At 45.6% G+C, this 19,688-nt stretch overlaps 1 protein-coding gene across 1 annotated transcript; it reads right to left on the bottom strand.

Annotated features, from left to right (window-relative positions):
* Positions 1-6,721: 6,721 nt before the first annotated feature.
* LOC120029752 (suppressor of cytokine signaling 3-like) lies at positions 6,722-12,767 on the bottom strand. Its single transcript, XM_038975022.1, has 3 exons — positions 12,429-12,767; positions 8,667-9,080; positions 6,722-8,414 (listed from the first exon to the last, which is right to left on the bottom strand). Exons 2-3 carry the CDS (start codon positions 8,760-8,762, stop codon positions 7,839-7,841), a joined length of 672 nt encoding a protein of 223 aa, XP_038830950.1. The 5' UTR covers positions 8,763-9,080; positions 12,429-12,767; the 3' UTR covers positions 6,722-7,838.
* Between the last annotated feature and the right edge of the window lie 6,921 nt (positions 12,768-19,688).

Here is a 19,688-nt window from a genome sequence, read left to right as displayed (position 1 = left end):
AGACCTTGAAACTGAAATATCTTTCGTTCTCCAAACAAGGTCTGGGCGTACTGCTAAATTGCAGATCTGAGAAGTGAGGATTCGTTCAATCGGTCACTTGCATGAACACAGACATTGGTTATTAGAATAGCACATGTATAACATTTCCATCACACTGCCTTGTAGAGGTGGACCTGGTTGTAAAGGCTGTTCAAGTCCAGGGTGGAGTGGTGGGCCATGAAGACATTAGGTTTTGAGGCACAGTCTCGCGAAATGCTTGCATTCACCCGCTGTATGGTGGCAGGGTGAAAGTATTTTCGTGGTAGCAGGGTGAACACGTTTTTTCATTCACTCCCTTGAGTGCTGTGGCCACCCTTTCCTGCTGGGCCCTCGGGTTATTTGTGCCCGTGTGATTTATGATGTGGCTGGGGACCCTACTCTGTCCTCTGACAACAGCTCCAGGGCATGCCTAGTGTTTTTGCACCAGAGTTTAGCCACTTCGTGTTTGGGAAAAAGTTTATCCTCTTGAATGCGTTTGCCATTTGAGTCAATGAGCAGCACAATCTCTGGCTTTTGTGTCCTCAGTGGATGTCTGGGGATGTCTGGATGTCTGGATGTCTGGGGATGTATGGATGTCTGGGGATGTATGGATGTCTGGGGATGTCTGGATGTCTGGGGATGTCAGGATGTCTGGATGTCTGGGGATGTCAGGATGTCTGGGGATGTCAGGATATCTGGATGTCTGGGGATGTCTGGATGTCTGGGGATGTCTGGATGTCTGGGGATGTCTGGATGTCTGGGGATGTCAGGATGTCTGGGGATGTCAGGATGTCTGGGGATGTCTGGATGTCTGGATGTCTGGGGGTTGTCCAGAAGCCTATCAGGGGAGCTGACAGGGGGGCTGTCAGGAGGTGTTGGGGTCTGTTGGGTTGGTGGGTCCTGTGTTGTCTCTCCCAATGTGGTGTTGAGGTTGTGGTCCGGGCTGAGGTGGGCTGTTCTGTTGGCTTCTCTGGGGGAGTGTCCTGCTCTCTGTCACAACTTAGCTTTCTCACCTCCTCCTTCAGTTCCTTCAGTGCCATGTGTGCCTCTAAGTTCTCTCACCTCAGTCCGTAGAGCAGCCGTCCATCTCCACCTTCTGCCCACCTTCGGTCTTGTTGGGGGGGGGGATACCCTGCACCATTACTGTCCCAGACTTGTACACGTTGACAGAGGTTGTTTCAATTTCCTCAATGTCTAGTATTCTGAGTTTCCACCCTGGGCCAATACCCTCTTTGGGTAAGTTGCTTACGTTCCCCTCTTTGTAGCAGTCAGCAAATAGTGTCTCTGGATTGTCCTTGAGGAGCTTTTTAATTTTTACTTATTCCGTGCCGTGGAATTTTTTATATCCATGAGGTGCTGTATTGTAATCACCTCTGCATAGGGATAAGCCATGGGGGCTTCAAAGCCCTCTGCATAGGGATAAGCCATGGGGGCTTCAAAGCCCTCTGCATAGGGATAAGCCATGGGGGCTTCAAAGCCCTCTGCATTTGGGGGGGGGGGAGGCTGTGAAGCTCTCCTGCCATTAGGCTCAATAGTTTTCACACCTCTCACTTCAAATCAAATCCAATTGTATTGGTCACATGCAGATGTTATTGCGGGTGTAGCGATATGCTTGTGTTTCTAGCTCCAACAGTGCAGTAATATCGAACAAGTAATATGTAACAATTTCACAACAATACACACAATACACACAAATCTAAAGTAGAGGAATGGAATTAAGAATATATAAATATTTGAACGAGCAATGCTAGTGATGGCTATTTAACAGTCAGATGGCCTTGAGATAGAAGCTCTTTTTCAGTCTCTCGGTCCCAGCTTTGATGCACCTGTACTGACCTCGCCTTCTGGATGATAGCGGGGTGAACAGGCAGTGGTTCGGGTGGTTATTGTCCTTGATGATCTTTTTGGCCTTCCTGTGTCATCGGGTGCTGTAGATGTCCTGGAGGGCAGGTAGTTTGCCCCCGGTGATGCGTTGGGCAGACCACACCACCCTCTGGAGAGCTTTGCGGTTGCGGGTGGTGCTGTTGCCGTAGAAGGTGGCTCTCAATTGTGCATCTGTCAAAGTTTGTGAGGGTTTTAAGTGCCAAGTCAAAGCCCTCACGTCCTCCTTGTAGGCAGTTTCGTAATTTGTTGGTCATCAGGCCTACTACTGTTGTGTCGTCTGCAAACTTGATGATTGAGTTGGAGGCGTCGCTTCACACTTCAGTGCTAATTGAAGTAGCAGCCAGGTCAGTTCTGTCCTAGCAGCTTGGTAGCTTAGAAGACTTATTTATTAAGCTCAATATAACAAAATTACCTAGAGATTATTGTCTTTTACTTTTTGGCTCAGACGGAACATTACTCACTCAGTTTTGTGTTGGATGGTATTTCCATGTTCCGCTGTGTTTCTTCTGCAGGTTTTGGCTTGTTAGAAGTTTTAGTTTTTCTTGATAGTCCTTGGTGGTAGTAGTCCATTCAGGTAATTTTGTCCAAAATCAAGGTTTTAGGTATGGAATTGTGACTTGGAATGACTGTTTTAATGTTGAGGTTAGTATCCTTGCAGGTTGTGGGCCGACTGTTTTCTATACTGAGTATTGCCAACTCAGACAGCCTTTCCTGAGACATTAGGTATTATACAGTATGTCCATTGCGCTGTATACAATATAACCTTAGTTTTGAATGATGCCAAGATATACCCGAGATAAGGGACTGTTGATATTGCAACCACCCAACTCAAACACCGGTTCACCAGTATGAACGAAATCGCAAACAGCCCTCAAGAACTGTTTTCTACTAAAGTTGATCACCACATCAGTCACTAGCTTCATCAATAAGTGCGTCGATGTCATCCCAACAATGACCGTACGTACATACCCCAACCAGAAGCCATGGATTACAGGCAACATCCACACTGAGCTAAAGGGTAGAGCTGCCACTTTCAAGGAGCGGGACTCTAACCCGGACGCTTAGAAGAAATCCCGCTATGCCCTCCGACGAACCATCAAACAGGCAAAGCGTCAATACAGGACTAAGATTGAATCGTACTACACCGGCTCCTAAGCTCATCGGATATGGCAGGGCTTGCAAACTATTACGGACTACAAAGGGAAGCACAACCGCGAGCTGCCCAGTGACACGAGTCTACCAGACGAGCTAAATGACTATGGGCACTTCGAGGCAAGCAACACTGAAGCATGCATGAGAGCACCAGCTGTTCCGGACGACTGTGTGATCACGCTCTCCGTAGCCGATGTGAGTAAGACCTTTAAACAGGTCAACTTTCACAAGGCTGCAGAGCCAGACGGATTACCAAGAATTGTACTCCGAGCATTCGCTGACCAACTGGCAAGTGTTTTCACTGACTTTTTCAACCTCTCTCTGACCGAGTCTGTAATACCAACATGTTTCAAGCTGACTGTGCCCAAGAACACCAAGGTAATCTTCCTAAATGACTACTGACCCGTAGCACTCACGTCTGTAGCCATTATCCCAGAAACCCTAGACCCACTCCAATTTGCACACTGCCCCAACAGATCCACAAATGACACAATATCTTTTGCATTGTTGTGTTTTGTGTTGGATGGTATTTCCATGTTCCGCTGTGTTTCTTCTGCAGGTTTTGGCTTGTTATAAGTTTTAGTTTTTCTTGATAGTCCTTGGTGGTAGTAGTCCATTCGGGTAATTTTGTCCAAAATCAAGGTTTTAGGTATGGAATTTTGATTTGGATTGAAGGATTTGATGTTGAGGTTAGTATGCTGTATGCTTGTGATAAAAATTGTTTATCTACATTTATCCAACTCTAATGCTATATTTTTTCAGAAGAACTCAGGAGCTCAATATCTCTCTCTCTCTCTTTCTCTCTCGCTCTCTTTCTCTCTTGCTCTCTCTCTCTCTCACACGCACTCTCTCTCTCTCTCGCTCTCTCTCTCTCAATCTCTCTCACTCACTCACTCTCTCTCACACACACTACAGTGACTGCACATTACCATCCCCATAGGCCCTCAGGCCGGATGTGTAAAAGCTCACTGCATTCCTTTCCTGTTAGGTACAGCCCAGAGCAAGCCTACTGCTGTGTGTGTGTGTTTTGTGGGAGGGGTTGCCTGAAACAACTAAATGCATCGGGGAACCCCTCTTTGTTTTTTTGACCTGCCTGTGTTTTGTTGCTTTTGTAGGCGTGGCATTACCCATTACCCTCTCTCTCTCTCTCTCTCTCTCTCTCTCTCTCTCTGTGAATATGTCCCTAATGGATATGGAATGTACTTACAATGCGCTTGCACAATAAAATTCAAACAGAGTGTATTTACTGATAGACTGGACCCCACTGACTAAACATTTAGTTAGGTCTCATCTTTGACATTCTGGCCCAGAGTATTTCCTAGTCATGTTGTCATGAAAAACATAATGCATTGTCTGCAAGGCTGTTGCTGTCATGTAGTGCACTGGGTATTGTTATCATGCACGGCTCTTGGAATTGCCTAACACAGAGCGGTCTTTGTATTTGTTTGAACCAGGAAGTAGAGAGTCTTCCTGATGGGAGCCAGATAGTAAACATTACTGTAATAGTTTATGGCCCTATTCCCGTCAATGTTGCTGACCCTGTCAATCAATTATGTAATCAGAGGTTTATGGAGAAGGGGAGGCACTAGCGGTAAAGCTGTGTGTGTGTGTGTGTGTGCGTGCGTGCGTGCGTACATCTAAACTGGTTGTGTGAATTTGGAAAGTAGCATGATTTCTCTCATGAAAATCTTGAGGTAGAAACCACAACTTTAGAAATGAAACTGTGTACAAATGCCGTATCTTAATTTTATCATCCTGTTGTTGCAGTAATTTTCTTGCATAGCAGGAAAATGCAAACATGTAGTGTATTCAAGGTTTGAAAAGGCTTCTAAAGTTAGCAATTTCCACTTTACAATTTCAGACTTGATTTTCCCTACAGATAAATGTATCAACCCCTACAAAAAAAAAAAAATCCATTCATTATAATCCACATATCCTGTTGCTGCAGGATTATTTTCCTGCTGTAGCAAACTGGCTCAAATTAAAATCCTACATCTGTAGTTGTGTGTTTTTTCCTTTATGATGTGAGAAAGTGGAGATGTTCTGTGTAAGTGTGATTGTGTTTGTTCATTCTCAGTTCTCTAAACCATAGCACTTGTAACAAACACCGTCTAACTGTGTGTGTGAGAAAGAGAGAGATAGTTCATTTCACTTTTGTTTAATCTCTATTTCACTTGCTTTGGCAATATAAACATGTTTCCCATGCCAATAAAGCCATTTGAATTGAATTGGGAGAGAGAGAGAGAGAGAGAGAGTTACTCACACTATTGATAAATTCTCCACCCAGACCCTCACGTACACCTTTTACACACTGTTAACCACAGACCATCATAAATCTCTCCCACGTGGAACCTTTCACCTCTCTGACCTCACATACACTAATTCTCTGACCCCCTCACCTATTTCTCACTCTCAAAACACACACACACACACACACACACACACACACACACACACACACACACACACACACACACACACACACACACACACACACACACACACACACACACACACTACAGTTCAGTACACTGCACATTTCCAGAGAAATGTTTCACGTGTACCCCACACAGCAAATTTGCAGGTGTTACAATCTCGGTGTTGAGGTAAAAAAGTGTTATATCTGAGAGTTGATTCTAGAGGGGTTAACACCAGAGGGGTTTAAATTGACAGCATATTCAGTTAAAGTGTTAATTAAATCGCACACAGACAGACAGAGGTGTATCCTACATAAATGAAGGCACAAAGAGAATCGGTTCAATTTGGTTAAAAAAAAGTGCGCTTTAATATTAAGTATTGAAATATCTTAGAAATATAAATATGTGCAAAGTTCCTTTATTCATTTCTATTTTGTAATGCTTTTAGTTTTTGTTGTTCCAGATAGTATGTCCTGTCTGCCAGTCTAGTGGCGAGGTTATGAGCAGTCTTTATGAAAGACGAGTACTTCACATGTAGCTGGGCTGATGCGACACATGTAAACATTATGTTGTTAGTAAATGTTAAAAATGACAAACGTTGATCTTCTACTAATTTGACTTCTATCAGGAAGACATGGATTCAGCTTAACACTACATCATCATCAAAATCATTATTATCATGTCTTCGTCATCATCTTCATCACTATCATCATCATCACTACCATCATCATCAGACCAAATGAAGGGGTTGTCATCGTCTCTGTGGTCTGAAAACCATCTCTAACCTCTCCCCCAGCCTCACCCTTTCCTAACCTCTCCCCCTCTCCCCCAGCCTCACCCCTACTTGTCTTACTCACTCTTTCCTCACCTTTTCCTAACCTCTCCCCCTCTCCCCCAGCCTCACCCCTACTTGTCTTCCTCACCCTTTCCTAACCTCCCCCCCAGCCTCACCCCTACTTGTCTTCCTCACCCTTTCCTAACCTCTCCCCCTCTCCCCCAGCCTCACCCCAAATTGTCTTCCTCACTCTTTCCTCACCCTTTCCTAACCTCTCCCACTCGACTTCTGACTATGTTCTGCTTCAGTTGTAGTTGTTTCTGCCTGTGTCTCAAATGGCAACCTATTTCCTATAGTGAACTACTTTTGACCAGAGTCCACAGGCTCCCAAAGTAATGCACTATAAAAGGAATAGGGTGCTATTTGGGACACACATTGTTGTTTCTGTCTGTCTGTCTGTCTGTCTGTCTGTCTGTCTGTCTGTCTGTCTGTCTGTCTGTCTGTCTGTCTGTCTGTCTGTCTGTCTGTCTGTCTGTCTGTCTGTCTGCCTGCCTGCCTGCCTGCCGGCCCCCTGGGACTATAATAAGATCCACTGTTAGCTTTGGTTGTCTGCCAGGGCTTTTGTCTGACTAACAGTGGTCTGCTCAGACTCACTGTCACAACTCCTGTTCTCAGAGAGATATGTGGTGTGGGGGGGGGGGGGGGGGGGGGATAAAGACAAGAGGGAGAGACAGGGGCACCTCCATCACATTCTAACAGAAGAGCTTCCAAAGCTGCAGTATAGCTGTATGTATGCCTGTGTGTGTGTCTATCTGTGTGTGTCTATGTGTGTGAGGCTAGTGGCTGTCTTCAGCCATGATCCCTCACACCTTCCTATGAGGCCATGCTAGTTGGCATGCAGCAGTGGAAATGTGTACGACACCATGCACACAAACACATTCACTCTGCTATGGGCCCCTGGTTTGACATTCACTGCCATACTCCCCACCCTCTCTCCTTTTCTCTCATTATACTTCCATCCCTCTCTCTATCTCCCTCTCTCTCTCACTCTCAATCCAGTCAGCCCATTTTACATGTCAGACAGGAGAAAGAGTAGAGGTAAGCTTCTGCTAATCAATAGAAAGAGCTGTTCCTCAGCCCCAGCAGCACAACGAAAGATACTGCTAAAGGGTGTGTTTGCTTGCGTGTGTGCACGTTCACTGTCTGCGTCACTTTAATCTTTTTGACTACCCAATCACAGCTTCCGCTGGGAGAACGACTAACTTGGCTGACAGGGCAATAACCTTTGACCCCCAGCGTTTTCCTGACTCCCATTGACAGTCTCTCCAGGAGAGGTGTATCCATGGCTACCAATATGAGGCTCCACTTGATAGGAAAGCAGTGGCATCGATCTAGGATCAGCTTACCCTCTCCAAATCCTATCCTCAACCGTTAGACGGGGAAACCCCCAAACTGAACTGTGTGTGTGTGTGTGTGTGTGTGTGTGTGTGTGTGTGTGTGTGTGTGTGTGTGTGTGTGTGTGTGTGTGTGTGTGTGTGTGTGTGTGTGTGTGTGTGTGTGTGTGTGTGTGTGTGTGTGTGTTTGTGTGTGTGTTAGATGGGAGCATCGTACTCCGCCAAGAAGTCTCTTAGAGTGTGAGGGAGCTGGTGTGTGTCGGGGGGATCCGGGCCCCCCAGGTGTCCGTTCAGGGTCCTTCTACACAGGTGCTGGAGGGAGGACAGCGAGGAGGGGAGGGGTCGACGCAGTTCTAACGGAACCTTCTCTCCCCCAGAGTGGATCAGATACAAACTCCCTGTCCCCACAGTCTCCCCTGCAGTCGCAGCCATGCCTCCCCCTGTCCTTACCCCGGCCTCCCCATCTCCTCCTCCACCTCCCTCCTTCCCCATGTAGTGTCCAATCAGTTTGAGCACACAGTCGAAACGCGGGGGCGTGTGCGTGCAGTGGGGGTCAGGCTGCAGGTAAAAGCTTCCCCCTTGGCTGTGGATCCGGAGGTTCTTGGTCCCGCGAGCCGTCTGGACCGACAGTGTGAAGAAGTAGTGGTGGTCGGAGGAGTCTCGGACCAGGAAGGTCCCGGGGGGCTGGGAGCGGAGCAGAGCGCTGGCCTCACGACCCCCCACTGCACCCCAGTAGAACCCACTCTCCTGTAACTTATGCACCGCACACAGCACCTGGAACAGGGGGAAATAATAGGTTTTAATAAAACAATTGTTTCATTTATGCAAAGTAGGTACATCAAATATACTATACACACAGCACCTGGCAGAGGAACTATAATATATGATGCTGTAATGATAACAATTAGACAAACCATCTGAGACTAGGAGGAATAATGATGATGATGGGTTAGCATTTAGTAAGAGGCTAGCTAGTTTGCATATAGTACATGTGGAGCTGCCACATGTTGACAGAGTTGAACTGGCCTGTTGGTAGTGTGCGTGCGAGCTGAAGGGTTTGTAGCGCAGGGGGTGCACGTCTGACCCCTGACCTCTGGCCTCTGGGTGGGTAACGCTGCTCATGGCTGGGGGGGTCGTGCCTGCTATGGGTTACCATGGCGCCCTGACCCCCCCTGCTCGGCTTGCTGACCGAGGGGTGGGGGGTCCAGAGCAGGGAGGGGGAGGAGGTACAAGGGGAGGAGGTGAGTTGTGATGGAGGTGGAGAGGAGAAAGGGAGAGGACGTGAGGGAGGAGGGGAGGAGGGAGGATGAGGACGTGTGGGGGGAGGAGGGGAGAGGACGTGAGGGAGGGGAGGAGTAGGGTAGTGGACGTGATTCCCAGAGTGAAGACACTGAGGAGCAGTCCAGAGAGGACCTCAGAGAGACCACCCACTGCAGACAGCTGCAGAGAGAGAGAGAGTGAGAGTTATCTCTATTGAAAAGCTTCATTCATAACAAACCGTGTTTTTATTTATTTATAAACACACATATACACACACACAGTGCCTTCGGAAAGTAGTCAGACACCTTGACTTTTTCCACATTTTGTTAAGTTACAGCCTTATTCTAAAATTGATTAAATAGTTTTTTTCCCCTCTCATCAATCTACACACAATACCCCATAATGACAAAGCGAAAACAGGTTTTTAGAAACTGAAACATCACATTTACATAAGTATTCAGACCCTTTACTCAGTACTTTGTTGAAGCACCTTTGGCAGCTATTACAGCCGCGAGTCTTCTTGGGTATGACGCCACAAGCTTGGCACACCTGTATTTGGGGAGTATTACATTCTTCTCTGCAGATTCTCTCAAGCTCTGTCAGGTTGGATGGGGATAGTCGCTGCACAGCTATTTTCAGGTCTCTCCAGAGATGTTCGATCGGGTTCAAGTCCGGGCTCTGGCTAGGCCACTCAAGGACATTCAGAGACTTGATCCGAAGCCACTCCTGCGTTGTCTTGGCTGTGTGCTTAGGGTCGTTGTCCTGTTGGAAGTTGAACCTTCTCCCCAGTCTGAGGTCCTGAGTTCATCAAGGATCTCTCTGTACTTTGCTCTGTTCATCTTTCCCTCAATCCTGACTAGTCTCCCAGTCCCTGCCGCTGAAAAACATCCTCACAGCATGATGTTGCCACCACCATGCTTCACCGTAGGGATGGTGCCAGGTTTCCTCCAGACGTGACGCTTGGCATTCAGGCCAAAGAGTTCAATCTTGCTTTCATCTTGTTTCTCATGTTCTTAGAGTCCTTTTGGCGAACTTCAAGCCGGCTGTCATGTGCCTTTTACATAGGAGTTACTTCCGTCTGGCCACTCTACCATAAAGGCCTGATTGGTGGAGTGATGCAGAGATGGGATAACCTTCCAGAAGGACAACCATCTCCACAGAGAAACTATTGAGCTCTGTCAGAGTGACCATCGGGTTCTTGGTCATCTCCCTGACCAAGGCTCTTCTCCCCCGATCGCTCAGTTTGGCCGGGCGGCCAGCTCTAGAAAGTGTCTTGGTGGTTCCAAACTTCTTCCATTTAAGAATGATGGAGGCCACTGTGTTCTTGGGGACCTTCAATGCTGCAGACATTTTTTTTGGTACCCTTCCCCAGATCTGTGCCTCGACACAATCCTGTCTCGGAGCTCTACGGACAATTCCTTCGACCTCATGGCTTGGTTTTTGCTCTGAAATGCACCGACATGCACTGTCAAATGTGGGACCATATATAGACAGGTGTGTGCCTGTCCAATCAATTGAATTTACCACAGGTGTACTCCAATCAAGTTATAGAAAAATCTCAAGGATGATCAATGAAACAGGATGAACCTGAGCACAATTTTGAGACTCATAGCAAAGGGTCTGAATACTTATATCTGTAATAAAACCCTTTTTTAGAGATTCTTTTTTTCTTATTGGTTGTGCCTGGCTCCCGAGTGAGTGGGCCTGGCTCCCGAGTGAGTGGGCCTGGCTGCCAAGTGAGTGGGCCTGGCTGCCAAGTGAGTGGGCCTATGCCATCCAAGGCCCACACATGGTTGCACTCCTGCCCAGTCATGTGAAATCCAAAGATTAAGGCTTATTTCATGTATTAAATTGACTGGTTATGAAATTGTTGAATGTTGCGTTTATATTTTGTTCAGTGTGTATACACACAGTGCATTCACAGTGCATTCTGAAAGTATTCAGAACCCTCACTTTTTCCACATTTTGTTACGTTACAGCCTTATTCTAAAATTGATTCAATTATTGTTTTTCCTCATCAATCTATACACAATACCCCACAATGACAAAGCAAAAGTAGGTCTTTAGAAAAATGTTTGAAAATGTATTACAAATAAAAAAACAGAAAAACCTTATTTAAAAAAAAAAGTGGTCTGCCCGTTGTTAGGCCGGTTGGATGTTCTGCTAAATTCTCTAAAACGAAGACGTTGGAGGCAGCTTATGGTAAAGAAATGAACATTACATTCTTTGGCAACAGCTCTGGTGGACATTTCTGCAGTCAGCATGCCAATTGCACACTCCCTCAAAACTTGAGACATTTGCGGTGTTGTGTTGTGTGACAAAACTGCACATTTTAAAGCGGCCTTTTATTGTCCCTAGCACAAGATGCACCTGTGTAATGATCATGCTGTTGATATGCCACACCAGTCAGGTGGATGGATTATCTTGACAAAGTAGAAATGCCCACTAACAGGGATGTAAACACATTTGTGCATAAACACTTAGAGAAATATGTTTTTTGTGTGTTTTGAAAATTTCTGGGATAGTTTTTTTTTCAACTCAATAAACATTTGGGGCGGCAGGTAGCCTAGTGGTTAGAACGTTGGGCCAGTTACCGAAAGACTGCTAGATCGAATCCCCGAGCTGACAAGGTAAACATATGTCCTTCTACCCCTGAACAAGGCAGGTAACTTACTGTTCCTAGGCCATCATTGTAAATAAGATTTTTTTCTTAACTGACTTGCCTAGTTAAATAAACATGGGACCAACATTTTGCGTTTATATTTTGTTCAGTGTACATCATAGGCTGTATTAAACATGTGTTATCTCTATCTCCAGTATACAGTCAGACGATTCAATTGCCATCGATTGCCCCCCCCCCCCCCCCCCCCCCCCGGGGGGATTCTCAGTAAACCGAGTTTTATGAATGAGTCCCGGTCCATTCTGAATAAACAACCTCATTCCCATGCAGCCTGCTCGCGCCAGCAGAGCGGCTATGGTTCTCCGGTTTCACAGTAAATAGGCTACCCTGGATGGGTCTGGTCTGGCGGTCTCACTGTGCTACTGGTCGTTGCATTTGGAGCGAGACGGAACGTGCCCGGCACAATAATGGATGGATCTTCATTCTCCAGGACCGCCTCTTGTTGTTACTCGAAGCGGCGCCATAACTGCCCGCTATGCATCTGCGAAACACGTCCTCCGCCTGAGCCAAGCTGGAGACTCTTCCAGCCACAGAATAGAAACATGACTTACAACGAAAACGCAGAAATAGACAATGCTATCTGAAATAAGGAGAATGAGTAGGCTATATAGCCTAGCGTGTGTCCCACATAGGAGTACTGTTCTGCATTGCGCCATTACAGCCTGCTGTTCGTAGTAGTGCTGGCTCCCTGGGATGTTTTAGAGAGGCAATTGCTCGAGCCCAAAAAGCTCACCATATCGCCATTATGATAACGTTTTGCCCAATTGCACAATGCACACATGCACTATGCTATTTTACGCACCACAGAGTAACGGTCAAAGCGCCGGGTATGGAGCCTGTTTATTTACCTTGGAGATGGTTCCTGTCTCGGGCTCCAGCGTTCCTCTCCGGGGGGAGAAAATATCCAAAGTCCCCGAGTTAAATCATTTATAAACTTGGTCATTAACTCCTGTCTCTTCTAACCGACAGAGGAACGGGTCCGTAGGCTATTGTCGGTAAAGACGTCGGGGTCCTCCCCCTTATATTATTATTCTCTCTCAATTCAATTCAAAGGGCTTTATTGGCATGGGAAACATGTTTATATTACCAAAGCAAGTGAAATAGATAATAAACAATACTCTCTCCTTCTTTCTCTATCCAGCAAACGGAGGTAGTTGTGTTACAGCGACCAACGAGTAGTCTATAGAGCTGATATTCGTAAGGCTCCACCTCCTCGGCTCCGAAGTTCTTCCAGTAATAACACACACACACACACACACACACACACACACACACACACACACACACACACACACACACACACACACACACACACACACACACAAAAGAATAATCAGTGTGTGACCTTCTTTTACGGGGCGATTCCCGTATTAGCTGGTGAGTCCTCCCTTTCCCTCCACTCCGCCCTGACAAGATGAAACAGTTGAAGATGTTTATTTACCCTTGAGGAAACCCATAATTCCTGACTGACAACTAGCCTACATTGTACTTTACATTCACGTCATTTAGCAGACACACTTATCCAGAGCAACTAGGGTTAAGTGCTTGCTCAAAGGCACATAGACAGATTTTCACCTAGTTGTCTCGAGAATACGAACCAGCAACCTTTCATTTACTGGCCCAAAACTTTTAACTACTAGCCTACTGCTGACCGCACTGATAAACAGTGTTACACAATTTAGACTCATGCTTACTTGCCTACAGTAGGCCTAGGCTAGAATTCAGACAAGGGACCCAATTTAGGGTAGCCTCCCAGCTAGCACATAACGTTCTGAGAACCTTAGAGCTTGGCGAGAGTGTGGTTGTCTTATGGTTATTTTGCATACAACCTTCCCACAACATTCTGGGAATGGTACAACATAGTTGCTTGGCTTTGAACATTCTCAGGAGATTTAAGGAACTTAACAAAAAAAAAGTACATTTCTTGGCATTTCATTAGTTTAACAGAATGTTTCCTAAAAGTTACATTTAATTTCAATTTTGGTAGTGTTCTAGGAACATTTTCCAACTGGTTTGACATGGAATGTTCTCAAATAGTTCAGAGAACATTAAGAAGTGTGAGAATTTGTGAGTATTTCAGTACTTCAGCATAACCTTTCCTACAGGTTTCCTCATGGTTCTATTTAAATGTCCTCAAATTGTTTCGAGAACATTAAGAAAACTTTCCATAAAAAACACAAGAAAACCTTAGTAACGTTCAGAGAACATTTTAACAATGTTATTTAAATGCAGAGGATGCGCACAGTGCAACAATATGATCAAGTGTGAATATTTCTGCCACCCACAAACGGTTCCAAATAAATTACATTATTATGTGTTCCACCACCCATGTTATTTACATTATTAAATGTCCATGTGGGCTGTGCTACAATATCCGGACCCCTTCTACTGCCGGTATGGGGCACGGAACCACGCAGATCCTCTACGACTGGAATACCGACATAATCTGCCCGAGGACTCCAACAGGCCCCTCAGGCGCGACGCCCGCTGATGGCCCATTCTGCTAACCTGCTAGGCCTGCTAGCTACCTAGAGCTACCTGGAACCCTACTAATTCCACGACTGGTCTATCGACGTCACCGCACGAAGAGGCAAAAACAGACTTACCCCCATCGCGACGTACCCCAAAGGCTAACTTGCTAGCCCCGGTCTGCTAACTGCTAGCTTGCCTGCCCCGGTCTGCTAACTGCTAGCTTGCCTGACCCAGTTGGCTAACTGCTAGCTTGCCTTCCCCGGTCTGCTAACTGCTTGCTTGCTAACCCAGTCTGCTAACTGCTAGCTTGCCAGCCCCGGTCTGCTAGCTTGTTAAGCCCCGGCCTACTAACTGTTAGCTTGTTAGCATCGGCCTGCTAACTTTCTGAATCGCCGTGTACCCAGTGAGCCCAACCACTCACTGGACCCATATGTTCACTTGGCTACGCATGCCTCTCTCTAATATCAATATGCCTTGTCCATTACTGTCCTGGTTGGTGATTACTGTCTTATTTCACTGTAGAGCCTCTAGCCCTGCTCAATATGCCTTAACCAACCATGTTGTTCCACCTCCTACATATGCGATGACATCACCTGGTTTAAACGTCTCTAGAGACTATATTTCTCTCATCATTACTCAATGCCTAGGTTTACCTCCAATGTACTCACATCCTACCTTACCTTTGTCTGTACACTATGCCTTGAATCTATGCTATCGAGCCCAGAAACCTGCTCCTTTTACTCTATTCCGAACATGCTGGACAGCCAGTTCGTATAGCATTTAGCCGTACCCTTATCCTACTTCTCCTCTGTTCCTCTGGTGATGTAGAGGTTAATCCAGGTCCTGCAGTGCCTAACCCCACTCCCCAGGTGCTATCATTTGTTGACTTCTGTAACCGTAAAAGCCTTGGTTTCATGCATGTTAACATTAGAAGCCTACTCCCTAAGTTTGTTTTACTCGCTGCTTTAGCACACTCTGCCAACCCAGATGTCTTAGCCGTGTCTGAATCCTGGCTTAGGAAAACCACCAAAAACCCTGAAATCTCCATCGCTAACTATAACATTTTCCGCCAAGATAGAACTGCCAAAGGGGGCGGTGTTGCAATCTACTGCAAAGATAGCCTGTAGAGTTCTGTATTACTATCCAAGTCTGTACCCAAACAATTAGAGCTTCTACTTCTAAAAATTCCCCTTTCCAGAAACAAGTCTCTCACTGTTGCCGCTTGCTATAGACCTCCCTCTGCCCCCAGCTGTGCCCTCGATACCATATGTGAATTGATTGCCCCCATCTATCTTCTGAGCTCGTGCTACTAGGTGACCTAAACTGGGACATGCTTAACACCCCGGCCATCCTACAATCTAAACTTGATGCCCTCAATCTCATACAAATGATCAATGAACCTACCAGGTACAACTCCAAATCCGTAAACATGGGCACCCTCATAGATGTCATCCTAACTAACTCGCCCTCCAAATACACCTCTGCTGTTTTCAATCAAGATCTCAGCGATTACTGCCTCATTGCCTGCATCCGTAATGGGTCTGCGACCAAACGACCACCCCTCATCACTGTCAAACGCTCCCTAAAACACTTCTGCCAGCAGGCCTTTCTAATCGACCTGGCCGGGGTATCCTGGAATGACATTGACCTCATACCGTCAGTAGATTATGCCTGGCTATTATTTTAAAGTGCCTTCCTCACCATCTTAAATAAGCATGCCCCATTCAAAAAATGTAGAACTAGGAATAGATATAGTCCTTGGTTCACTCCAGACCTGTCTGCCCTTGACCAGCACAAAAACATCCTGTGGCGTTCTGCATTAGCATCGAATAGCCCCCGTGATATGCAACTTTTCAGGGAAGTTAGGAACAAATATACACAGGCAGTTAGGAAAGCTAAGGCTAGCTTTTTCAAACAGAAATTTGCTTCCTGTAGTACTAACTCCAAAAAGTTCTGGGACACTGTAAAGTCCATGGAGAATAAGAGCACCTCCTCCCAGCTGCCCACTGCTCTGAGGCTAGGAAACACTGTCACCACCGATAAATCCACTATAATTGAGAATTTCAATAAGCATTTCTCTATGGCTGGCCATGCTTTCCACCTGGCTACCCATACCCCGGTCAACTGCCCGGCACCCTCCACAGCAACCCGCCAAAGCCCCCACCATTTCTCCTTCACCCAAATCCAGATAGCTGATGTTCTGAAAGAGCTGCAAAATCTGGACCCCTACAAATCAGCCGGGCTAGACAATCTGGACCCTCTCTTTCTAAAATTATCTGCCAAAATTGTTGCAACCCCTAATACTAGCCTGTTCAACCTTTCTTTCGTATCGTCTGAGATTCCCAAAGATTGGAAAGCTGCCGCGGTCATCCCCCTCTTCAAAGGGGGTGACACTCTAGACCCAAACTGCTACAGACCTATATCTATCCTACCCTGTCTTTCTAAGGTCTTCGAAAGCCAAGTTAACAAACAGATTACTGACCATTTCGAATCCCACCGTACCTTCTCCGCTATGCAATCTGGTTTCAGAGCTGGTCATGGGTGCACCTCAGCCACTCTCAAGGTCCTAAACGACATCATAACCGCCATCAATAAGAGACATTACTGCGCAGCCGTATTCATCGACCTGGCCAAGGCTTTCGACTCTGTCAATCACCACATTCTTATTGGCAGACTCGACAGCCTTGGTTTCTCAAATGATTGCCTCGCCTGGTTTACCAACTACTTCTCTGATAGAGTTCAGTGTGTCAAATCGGAGGGCCTGTTGTCCGGACCTCTGGCAGTCTCTATGGGGGTGCCACAGGGTTCAATCCTCGGGCCGACTCTTCTCTGTATACATCAATGATGTTGCTCTTGCTGCTGGTGATTCTCTGATACATCTCTATGCAGACGACACCATTCTGTATACTTCTGGCCCCTCTTTGGACACTGTGTTAACTATCCTCCAGGAGAGCTTCAATGCCATACAACTCTCATTCCGTGGCCTCCAACTGCTCTTAAATGCAAGTAAAACTAAATGCATGCTATTCAACCGATCACTGCCCGCACCTGCTCGCCCGTCCAGCATCACTACTCTGGACGGCTCTGACTTAGAATACGTGGACAACTACAAATACCTAGGTGTCTGGTTAGACTGTAAACTCTCCTTCCAGACTCACATTAAGCATCTCCAATCCAAATTTAAATCTAGAATCCGCTTCCTATATCGCAACAAAGCATCCTTCACTCATGCTGCCAAACATACCCTTGTAAAACTGACCATCCTACCGATCCTCGACTTCGGTGATGTCATCTATAAAATAGCCTCCAACACTCTACTCAACAAACTGGATGCAGTCTATCACAGTGCCATCCGTTTTGTCACCAAAGCCCCATACACTACCCACCATTGCGACCTGTACGCTCTCGTTGGTTGGCCCTCGCTTCATACTCGTCGCCAAACCCACTGGCTACAGGTTATCTACAAGTCTCTGCTAGGTAAAGCCCCGCCTTATCTCAGCTCACTGGTCACCATAGCAGCACACACCCGTAGCACGCACTCCAGCAGGTATATCTCACTGGTCACCCCCAAAGCCAATTCCTCCTTTGGTCGTCTTTCCTTCCAGTTCTCTGCTGCCAATGACTGGAACGAACTTCAAACATCTCTGAAGCTGGAAACACTTATCTCCCTCACTAGCTTTAAGCACCAGCTGTCAGAGCAGCTCACAGATTAATGCACCTGTACATAGCCTATCTATAATTTAGCCCAAACAACTACCTCTTCCCCTACTGTATTTATTTATTTATTTTGCTCCTTTGCACCCCATTATTTCTATTTCTATTTTTTATTTACTTTGCACATTCTTCCACTGCAAATCTACCATTCCAGTGTTTTACTTGCTATATTGTATTTACCTCGCCACCATGGCCTTTTTTTGCCTTTACCTCCCTTATCTCACCTCATTTGCTCACATTGTATATAGACTTATTTTTCTACTGTATTATTGACTGTATGTTTTGTTTATTCCATGTGTAACTCTGTGTTGTTGTATGTGTCGAAATTGCTATGCTTTATCTTGGCCAGGTCGCAGTTGCAAATGAGAAATTGTTCTCAACTAGCCTACCTGGTTAAATAAAGGTGAAATAAAAATAAATAAAATAAATATGTAGGTAAAACCTCTCATTCTCTCAAACAGAGGATCAGTGGACATAAAAGTTAAATCAGGAGAAACGACAGGGATTATCCAGTCGCAGTACATTTTAATGACCTAAAGCATGACATTTCTACCTTTAGATTTTGTGGCATAGAGAAAGTTAAGATATCAGACAGGGAAGGTGACATTAATAATACTCTGAGTAAAAGATAATGTTTTAGGATTTTCACCTCAACATGAATTATGCTCCTATTTAAGATTACTCTGTTTTTCATACGATGTACCCAATGATTAATGAAAACTTGCTCGGTAGGTCTATGTCCTCATTGTTGTTTTACAGACGTGTTTAATATGTCTTATTACACACTTTATTCGAATATTTATGAAATGCATATTGTTATATTCGGTAGCACTTATTTGTTTTTCCTTCGCCTCCAACCCCTTTCGATGCATGGTACGGATGTGGGTGGGGCTAGGTCTACATAAGGGCGTAATTTTTTTTTTTACTTACAAAAGCTCTGACGAAGGCTGTGAGGCCGATACGTAAGCTTATTAAAGATCAGTGATACTATCAAGAGCAGTGTGCGGTTTCCTTTTTCCTACGTCTTGTTCAACTGTTACCATGCACCTGCAAAAAAGATTGCTCAGATGTGCGAGTGCCTTTTGAATGAATGAATTAAGAATGTTATTTAAAAACATACATTCTGTTCTGACAGTGAATAAAATGTTCCATAAAAAACGCAAGAAAACTTTAGTAATGTTCAGAGAACATTTTAGAATGTTATTGAAAAACATACATTCTGTTATCAGAAAGTGAAGAAATGTTTCATAAAAAACACAATAATAAACAAAACTCTCTCTATCCTATATTTTGTTAAGAGTGTTCAGGTGTGTTGTTCAGAGAACATTAAGAAGCAACATTCTACTGTGGGAATTTTAGTACTTCAGCATAACGTTTCCTACAGGTTTCATCATGGTTCTATAAACAGATGTGCGGGATAATGGTGTTGATGTGAGCCATTACCAGCCTTTCAAAGCACTTCATGGCTACAGACGTGAGTGCTACGGGTCTGTAGTCATTTAGGCAGGTTGCCTTTGTGTTCTTGGGCACAGGGACTATGGTGGTCTGCTTGAAACATATTGGTATTACAAACTCAATCAGGAACATGTTGAAAATGTCAGTGAAGACACCTGCCAGTTGGTCAGCACATGCCCGGAGCACACGTCCTAGTAATCCATCTGGCCTGGCAGCCTTGTGTATGTTGACCTGGTTTAAGGTCTTACTCACGTCGGCTACGGAGAGCGAGATCACACAGTCGTCCGGAACAGCTGATGCCCTCATGCATGCCTCAGTGTTGCTTGCCTCGAAGCGAGCATAGAAGTGATTTCGCTCGTCTGGTAGGCTCGTGTCACTGGGCTGTGCTTCCCTTTGTAGTCTGTAATAGTTTGCAAGCCCTGCCACACAAGATGAGCGTCGGAGCCGGTGTAGTAGGATTCAATCTT

This window comes from Salvelinus namaycush, chromosome 35 (assembly GCF_016432855.1).
Source record: "Salvelinus namaycush isolate Seneca chromosome 35, SaNama_1.0, whole genome shotgun sequence".
NCBI lineage: Eukaryota > Metazoa > Chordata > Actinopteri > Salmoniformes > Salmonidae > Salvelinus > Salvelinus namaycush.
The sequence above is the reverse complement of the archived record's forward strand: the minus strand, read 5'-3'. Positions and strand labels throughout refer to the sequence as shown.